The sequence below is a fragment of the Melopsittacus undulatus genome, chromosome 12 (genome assembly GCF_012275295.1).
Source record: "Melopsittacus undulatus isolate bMelUnd1 chromosome 12, bMelUnd1.mat.Z, whole genome shotgun sequence".
Lineage (NCBI taxonomy): Eukaryota > Metazoa > Chordata > Aves > Psittaciformes > Psittaculidae > Melopsittacus > Melopsittacus undulatus.
Genome location: NC_047538.1, coordinates 1,273,736 through 1,283,399, shown reverse-complemented (window position 1 = coordinate 1,283,399; position 9,664 = coordinate 1,273,736). Strand labels below are relative to the sequence as shown.

The 9,664-nt window shown below is 39.3% G+C and overlaps 1 protein-coding gene across 1 annotated transcript; it reads right to left on the bottom strand.

The window, feature by feature from the left end:
• Nucleotides 1-527: 527 nt before the first annotated feature.
• Nucleotides 528-8,869, bottom strand: LOC101879343 (tumor necrosis factor receptor superfamily member 1B). Its single transcript, XM_034068403.1, is given in 13 exon segments — nucleotides 528-934; nucleotides 937-1,001; nucleotides 1,574-1,829; nucleotides 2,001-2,017; nucleotides 2,294-2,331; nucleotides 3,323-3,396; nucleotides 4,146-4,339; nucleotides 4,424-4,487; nucleotides 4,490-4,516; nucleotides 5,412-5,561; nucleotides 6,239-6,367; nucleotides 8,443-8,518; nucleotides 8,813-8,869. Coding segments are annotated over 13 exon segments (1,371 nt in total). The 3' UTR covers nucleotides 528-710.
• Between the last annotated feature and the right edge of the window lie 795 nt (nucleotides 8,870-9,664).

Here is a 9,664-nt window from a genome sequence, read left to right as displayed (position 1 = left end):
AACTCCACTTTCTTAGAAGTGCTGGTCACAGCCATATTCTTGCCAGGTGGCATACCTGAACCCAGGTTATTATCACAAGGAGCCTCAGGAGAAAAATAAACAGCATAAAGCTAGAAAAAAATATTAATTTTCAAATCTGTCTAGGGTGTCACAGAAGGGGAGGAGTTGGCCATTCAATTTAAAAAAAAAAGGCATTCAAGTGTTTTAAACTGCAAAGATCATCCTTTGACTTTGGGATGCTGGGGAGGGACTCTTCATTAGGGACTGTAGTGATAGGACAAGGGGTAACGGGTTGAAACTTAAACAGGGGAGGTTTAGGCTGGATATAAGGAAGAAATTCTTTACTGTTAGGGTGGTGAGGCACTGGAATGGGTTGCCCAGGGAGATACTGAATGCTCCATCCCTGGCAGTGTTCAAGACCAGGTTGGATGAAGCCTTGCGTGGCATGGTTTAGTGTGAGGTGTCCCTGCCCATGGCAGGGGGGTTGGAACTGGATGATCTTGAGGTCCTTTCCAACCCTAACTATTCTATGATTCTATGACTCGCAAAGCTGACAAAGAGACAAAACCCCTCCAAACCTCAGTGTCTATATTCATCTGAAATGTCAGGTCTCTGTAGGAATGCTACATTTAATGTAATGATTATTTTGGAAGATAAGGGGCTGTTTGGTGAATGTTATCAGTCAGTCAGTGTATGATCTGTGATTTCCTTTAACTGGTTTTCATCCCCACATCTTCAATACCCAGAGGAAACTTCTTTTCTTCTGGCAGTGAGCCTTGAAGTAAATTGTCCTCATTTTCCACTGAGGCCTGCATTTCAGTTCCTTTTTTCAAGAGGTGTTCTTCTCTTGAAAGGGGAATTTCTTCCCCTGTTAGGGAATAATAGGGAGTGGTTCCATAATCCATGCTAGTTGAACTTGTCTGTTCTGGGAACTGCAGCCTGTACTGCATACTTTAACAATACAAGTCACATTCACCTGCATTCCTCCGTTACCAGAATGCCCTGTCAAATGAACAGAAAACACATTCAAAGGGAAGAATGAAACCCAGAACAGGACAGTTGGATTCTTTTATCCAGTTCTTTGATGTAATGTTAAAATAGATACTAAATACCTTCTTGCTTCACTTCATTTAAGGGAGGCTGTTGAAGTTGATTCTCTACCATTTTAAGGGTTTTTTGAGACCATAAAATCATCCCAGAAATAAAAAAAACAAACAAAAAGCCATAAAAATTAATACAGAGCTCTGGATCAGAGCCAGCTCTCTACCCATCTGGGGCTACTGCAGCTGCCTTGGGCAATGTGCTTTTTTTACTGTTCCCTTCAGCTCTTACTTCCGTGCACAGGTACATGCCTGTGATCACACTGATCCCCTAGTCTGCAAACAGTTTTTGCTCCATTGAGATACTCTTCGCTACTTTAGGCTGACAAAGCAATCACTTTTTCTTCTCAATTACTAAATACTCTCTCTGCTGAACATGAGTTTGATGTTTTATCCTATTTAAACTTCTGCTAAAAGACTCATAACTGATAATCAAATTTCAAGTGGTTCTAGATCATTCTGATACATTCTTATCTGAGCTCACAGAGTTGTGTCTGTCTCTGCTGTGATGCTTACATCCTTCTGCAGCTGAATGTTGCTGCTGAAATCCTTCAGTTTTTTTCTTTTCATTGTTCGTGTTACTTATTACACTGACTCTTGCAGATTCAGTTGGATTATTCAGGGAACTGCTGCTGAACCCAGAAGTTTGCAGGAGATGCTGTTCCTCATGTTTGGAACTACTGGCGTTTTGTGATCCAGTATTTCTCACTTTTTTGTCACACTGCTTTTCTGTGGGGGGGAAAGGCTGGAACATTCAAAGAGAAATGCAAAACGTTAATCTTTTAAAAAACCTAAAAGTGGTCAGTACTTGGGCAGCTGAAGGAACCCCTGATAGTTGTTATTTGCTTTGTGATGACAGTAAAATTCACACCAGCTCATTAATTGTTCAAGAAAATTAACCTGTTTCCTGAAGGCACCTAGAGGATTACACTGGGAGAAAAGGCCCTGTCATGGTCTTCTGAAGCACACTTATGGTTTGTTGCTGATAGAGCCTCACATAAGTGAGAATAGTACATTATGCCATTTATTTAAGGTACATCTTAAGCACTAACTTGGGGACCAAATCAGCCTCTTCTCATTACAGTTGTCTTTCTGCTGTGCAGTTTTCTTCTACTTGTAATTAGACAAGACTACGTAATTTCTGTGTAACTTTTAAAGGAATGGAAAAGATGTAAAGAAGGAGTGACACTCACCAAATCTGCTTCTGTGGCTGGGGGAGAGTATACAGGGACTGCAAGTAAGGTAGGACAGCTTATTAGCACCCACATTTGTTTCAGTTGCAAGAGCTACTTTCTTAACTAGTCTGAGTGACACCCTATGCTCCTGAAATAAACTCCAAATGTACATTTATTATACACTGCTTGAAAATGTTGAAAGCTGTATTTTATTAATTTTGTACAGTGGTTTAAAGTTAACCAGCAAGCAAAGAGGACCCTGCATGAATTAATATTTTTTCTAGTGTGAAGTCAGAGGGAAAAGGTATTGATGACAATAAACTAGTCATGACTGCTTAATGGTAATGAAAACATCTAATATTTAAATGAGGAAGTGCAACATATTTAACCAAGCTGCAGTAGCAGTACAACAGTTGTACAGTTGCCCAGCTCCACTCAGATGTTTTATGTTTAGACAATTATCTAAAATCTGAGGAATGAAAGAAATCTGAATGGGACATTTGCCTCACTGTATCCCTGTATTGAGATGAATTTCACCACATGTAACTTAACAAAGATACTTTACATTATGAAAAATTAAAATGTTAATTCCTGGAGTGTTTTGTTGGTTTTTTTTTTTTGTTGGTTTTTTTTTTTTTGTTGTTTTTCTGTAGCCACAAAGCTCATGTGCTTAAGCTGATTTGTATGAGTTTTCTTTTGGTCTCTTCTGTGAAGTTTTTTGCGAGTTTCACCCCAATGGAACAGAGGAATTGTGTCAAAGCTCCTCAGGGTTTCATGAAGCTATGGGCTGCCAGCTAGTGAAGCAGAAACCTGTAACTCATCACCTTGTTCCCTTAGGAAAAGAATAAACTCATACATTGTTCGACATCAGATAATCTCCACATTAATGATACTTCATCCGTATCCAGCCACAAGAAAAGCTTCAAACAAAGCCACCATCTTCTAAGACACTAACGTCAGTCAACCAGAGGCCTTAAATTAGTAGGAAATGTAGTGACATTCCTTCCAGTATTTACAGAACTGCTGTTTTCACTTCATGAATCTTACCTTTTTTGGGGAGACTAAGCAATACCCCAGAATACTGATTATCAGGACCAATAACAATGGCCCTGCTACTGATCCTGAAAATAAATGAAAGAGATAAATTAGCAGGTTGATCTGACAAAGGATCCAATGAGAAAGAAGCAGTTTTGTAATTTTCTCTCTATGGCTACAAAAGATAAATTTGCAAGCATCAGTGTGTCTGACATCCAGATTTGATGCCTCTGTTGTCAGATACCAAGCTCTCATTTCAGTCTCTATCACTTTATAACATGGAATTTTCCTGTCCTGATAAGTAAAGACAGCCTCAATCACTAAATCAGTCTCTCTAGGGTTGCAACAGTTTGTTAAATACAAGACCAGGCAGCCCAGAATACTCCTGAATGCCTTCTGGAGAGGTTGTAAACAGGAGAGAACACATCCACAGTTGTGGATGCTATAAGGAATTCCTGTCTCAGGAAAGGCTGGCAGAAGTCTCCAAAAACCTCTCACCAAGACCTTTATGAAGTCAAGTTTGCCTCAGTCCAGAATCTAGAGATCTGACCTTTTCTAGCAACTCCTTCATAGTAGCAGTTCTCAGGAAATGCCTTGTCTAATCTAGTTTGGGGCTTTTTAGGAATATCCTCAGAATTACAAGGCGTATAGAATGCACTGGGGTTGCACAGATGCACAGGTAAATATTATGCAACTCACTACAGGCATTGTTATACTGAATTAATTCAGCTATTCTGAGAATCTGTTTGGGTACAGGTCTTGAAAAGAAACAGAACTAAATATAAACTTGCTTCCTAGGCAGACCAAAGTGACTTTAGATGTGTAAATAGCTCACCAATGATGTGAGAGTTGTCAGATGCAGAGTTCAAAGTGACAGGTCGAGTTATTATTTCGGGTCTGTTAGAAGCTGAGCTCTGGGTCAGGAGCAGGTTCAAAACAGTGTTAGGTAGAACTGTGACAACTCCTGTTACCGAGTCCCTGCAGACAGTGTCATTTATGCTGTTACCAGGAACAGCCACTGATGTGCAGCTGCGAGCAGCAAAAAATAGAGTTAGGAAAGAAGGCAACCCTGTGCACAGTTAGGGTTGCTATTAGATGGAAGCACTGGCTTACATTGTGTGTGGTGCACAGCTGGTATCATAAGATTCCTCATGTGAAAAAGTGCCAGAAGGACAGGTTTACATTCTGTATCTGTGCTGTTTGTTCCTTTAAACAAACAGGAAAACTCCAGTTAGTCATCTAGGGAGAATGAGGAATGAATCATCAAGATCTGTGGTACAGATCTGAAAGTGATACAGAGACAGTACACAAAATACATTCTATAACCGTCACAAAAGAGATCAATTTGAAACACTCAACCCAAGCACAGCTCAGAGATTAATCAGCTGTTAGTGTGGTCCCCTGTATAGCCAGTCTTTGAAAAGAACTGTAATAAGCCCACCAAAAGGTTAAAAAGTGGTACTGCAGACAAAGTGGAACTTTTTCATTAGTCCCTGACAGACTGACCACCTATGTTGGAGTTTCTGTATCTTTTCAAGTGATTCTTAAGTTCTTAAAAATACTCAGTGCTCCACCTCTGAATATCATTCATCATCTTGAGACACCTGTTATTATCAGTGGTGAATTTCATCATCTAATAAAAACAGATTAATTCTGCAGGACAGCAGAGAGTCACCATTACTGTACCTGCAGTTGCATAATATTGTATTATAACTGTGAATATGCACATTTGTAACCAAAACCTGTTTCAAGGTTTTAAGGAGGAATGAAGTGATCTTGAATCTGAGTTACTTACATAGTAAGTAACACAGTAGAGCATAACAAAGGAAGATTAAGTTGGGTTAGAGAACTGTATGATATATGGTAGTAATAGATCGCAAAATGTCCCTTTGGATATGCCTCTTGAGAATACTGTTTCTCTAAGTTATTGCCTACTTGCTAAGATAATGCTTGCACTAAAAAGAATGACTAACTGTAGGGAATTAAAAGACCATATTCTTGTAATTTACTGAGTTGGAGGCAGATCCAGAAATATTGATGGATGATTAACACAAAAAAATAACCCTCTTCATGTAGTAAAACAATTCAAGAATTAGATTACCTCTCCTGGAAACTCGGTAACCCTTTCCACATTTTTTATGTGCTTTACATATTATGCAGTACTCGTATATTTTCAAAATGCAGTACTCATTGGGCGGGCAGCTACAGATTCTGTCCTGTGATGTAGTGCATGCTTGATTCTGTACAAATCCTGGTTTTGAAACATGAATAAAGCAAAATGTCATTATCAACATCTAAAATTACAGCTTTAAAGAGAATAGCTTCTGACTAGTATACCATCATAAAACATCTACATTATATGCCCCAACAGCTACATTTTCAGAAGTTTCCTCTCTTGAAAAAGGATAAATGTGCATTTGTAGAATGCACACTTGTAACTCTGTACCTGCAGTTGCATTATATTGTATTATAACCATAAATATGCACATATGTGTTACCTGTGTTCATCACTGCAGTATCTGGGGGCCACACTAAGATTTGTAGTCTATGCAGATCATGACTGGATGCTGGAAATAGAATTAGCCATTTATCCCAGTGCAGGTCTGGTCTTAAGCTCCCTTGGCCAATGAGCATAAACAGGAAGTTATTCTACTGATGCCATCTGGATCTATTTTAGTGATACAGTGGTTTAGTTTCCAAGAATATAAGATTGGTGTCACATTTTTAGGACTGGGAGAGAAAAATGTGCAGGGCTCTCTGCAAGACTTTTCCCTGATTCTTTTAGCCAGATCTTCAAAGTACTGAAAGCATGAGACGTGATAGACAAAACCTCCTAGTTTTGTTAGGAGAAAAGACTAGGTTAAACCAAGCCCAGTTTTCGAGCAGGTTGTTCAAGTCCCAGATGCCTCTTGGCTAATTCAATCCTACCTTTCTTGCAGGGTGGTGAGCAGGCAAAGCACTGAGGAGACAGATTCCAGATTGCTGTATACGTGTTAGGTCTACAGGGACTGCACTTTGTGTCCACAGTGTGACTGCAGCTCTCTGTCTTATAATGACCTATTAAAAACAAAACAGAAAACACCTTGCTGGAAAAGATGACTAGGAATTGTTTAAGGCATGTTTCATTCTTAGCTGTGGAAACCCCTTCCCATCACTGCTGCTACCAGATTGATAACATACCAAGCAAGTATTGATTTCAAGGAGGACTGCATGTATGTACATGGTTTTTGTGTTATTAATGTTTGCCCCTTTTCCTACATTCATTCCAGCCATGATCAAAACAGGGCGGCCTCAATCCTGAAGAAAACCCTGCAGCATATACTCAGCTGCAGCTACCAGAGTACCTAAACTAAACTTGTTACCCACAGAAAAGCTGTGTTTGGTGGTGAAACAGAGGATGGTGTTTCATGCTGAAAATCAGGCATATGCTAGAATGATGTGTCTGGGTGAGGCCCTTACTAACAGACTGCAGGCAGCAAGTGAAGAAGGCATAGTAAAGTCTTATCACACGCAGACTTGAATTAGAAATTCACCACTTGTCACTGTCAAAGCAACGTGAGCTCACTCTTTTTTTTCTTCACCTCTTTGGTCAGCCCCAATAGATCGAAACAACAAGTTTCTGAAGCTGCTGGCATTCCAGACAGAATCTAAAGCTATCAAAGTTTCTCCAATGCTTCTCACCAGCAACAGAGTTCAGTGCAGTGCTGGGAATAAGCAAATATGAGTTCCAACTTATCCATTTTGAACAAAGGAAAACACCTCATTTGCCATTTCCCCCTTGCTTGAAGGGAGGAAGAAGATAAATGTCTCATGTTCTGCAAAGAAATATCCTGGAAAATATACACAGCAAGCAGGAGTAACATTGAAAGTCTTTGGAGCTGCTTGAAGAATCTCTGTTCTCCAGAAGAACAGGCCCTGGAGGTGAGCCATAGGAATTATTTCCAAAGACTTTGTTTTTGCATGAAGCTTAAAATTCCGCCTCCCACATCCTGCTACTGATTTAGGCTTAAATTTTTGTTATAGTAAAAAAAAAATTAATTCAAATTCATAACAAAAATAAAGATTTTTAGACTTCCTACTACTTGTCCAGACTTTGTTATTCTAAAATACTAAAATTAAGGACAAATAGACTGACCAGTGCATACCACAACAGAAAAGGATTTAACCACTGAATCCTTCATAGATCTTTCATCTGCTGTGTTTTTAACAAAGGAAGTTGGGCAGATCTATCTAGATATTTTTGATTAATTCAAGTAACTGTGGCTGCTTCAGTACATGATTTCCTGCTTAAATTTCCGAATCTCTCTTAACAGAAACTCATCACTTACTGAGACAGATTTTGTTTGCTCAGCAAGTAATGGGGGGAGGGGAAAAGCAATTTTTTGCTGTGTTTAATGTAATAATCATAACTTGTTCCAAAACCTCTATTATTAAGAGAACCAAATGGCATTTCTACCCCCAAAAAAGCCATACCCACACAGCTGCCTTTCTGCAGTCAACTTCTGCTAATAAAAGATCGCTAATAATTATTGCTGGAGTTTAAGACATGACAGCTGAAGACAGACAGTTTCTGTAGTATTGCACTCAATCTCTGGCAGTGGTCTGCAGTGTCTGATTTATAGTAAAAGACAACAAAACTCCTTTAATGAGTAATTATGCATCAACCTGTCCAATGGAAAACCCCTTATGTAAATTATATTATCAAAATACAGTAACTAAGTTGTATCTTATGCCCTGTTTTACAACATATTTGTCAGTAGTGGGCTTGGATCTGACACGTGTTGTCTAATTTCTGTAATTCCCATAATGGGCTGTTGCTCCCCCGCAGTGTTGACTTAAAAATACTCTACTCAAAACATCATGCAAAGTGGTGCTCTCAGGAGCTCAGCAGCCTACCTCTCGATAAGCCCCAGCCAGGTTAACCTGATAAGAGAATTCCAGTTCTGATGAACAATGTGGCTCTTTTGCAGATACCTTGAGAGTCACACCATTCTACTGTCTTCCAGATAGAGTGCATTGCAACAGCAAAAATCCAATGCTCTTCAGATATATTAATAATTAAAATGTCCTATGCTTATCTGAAAACTGACTGAATTTGGCTGTGCAGAGTAATAACTTAAATTGTAACCTACCTGGAGGGCACTGGCTACAACATTTATTAAGTAGTTCTTCATAGAATTCAGTGCTGGGATCTTTGCATTGCGCAGACTATGGTGTATAAGGCAGTGAATAGTCCTAGGAGAAATTAATGGAAAAACATGAGTCACAAGTGCATTCTGATCCTCAGATAGAGATCCAAAAAAGCCCAGACACTAAAAGATCACTGCAATTATAAGCCCCTTCCTTTCCAAGTCTCTGATGTGGGCTTGATGGAACAGAAAGTATCAGATGCCAAAAAGCTGCAGAACACACAGCTTATTAGCTACTTGAGACCATTTAGAGGTTCCTCTTGTCACAGAGTGATCTCTCAAACACAATGGAACTATGGGATTATTGTCTCACCTGACCACTACTGCATCCCCTGAACCAAAGGGCTTGGTACCTTTTCACCGTTGCCATGGTTCAAACAGCCTTCACCAAAACACCAGTGAAACCTGAGTTCTTACCTGTGGGTTTGTAGGGAGAAGCGTTTTCAGCAAAGTGGTTGTTAAAAATGATACCTTCTTATTTAGTAGGTCGACTCCCTATATGCATTTAGTACCCTATCTGAAAACTAGGAGGTTGGCTTTGCTAATTACTAATTCCCTCAGGCTGCTTGAGGTGGTGGAAGAGGGAGCTGTGGATCTGGCACTAGTGCAGTACTTGAAGGAACCTTTCTGGTTTCATCAGTGGGTGCAAAGGACCCTGGACACTAAGTTCAATTCTTTATTGTGCTTATGTTCATTATCACTTACACCCATATGATATCCAGGCAAGATAACCCCTCCCTTCAGTCACAGAACTTGTTCTATTAGAACTATTTCACCAAAGGAAAAATAAAAAAGGGTCTTATTATTCCAGACACTTGTAATTCCTTTATGAGTGAGAAAGACCTTGATGCTTTGAAAAAAGTGTGTCCAAAACTTGCACTGAGGCTTCTGAAAAGGAGCAACTGGCTACAAGACTTAAATTAAATTAAAAATCCTACCTCATGTGGTAGGTCAAATACATAAAAAACAGTCATGAAATACAATATATCTAATTTTTCTGCACATACCAATCAGCATGCCTCAATGACTTGAATGAACAAGTGTTAAAATATTTGAGGGCCTGCCATCTGTTTTCAAAGGGAAAAATAGACACACAAGAAAAAGGCTAATGTTATGCCATACAAGTGTAGGGATTTCCTGCTGGGTCAGAAAGATACTTCTTAAA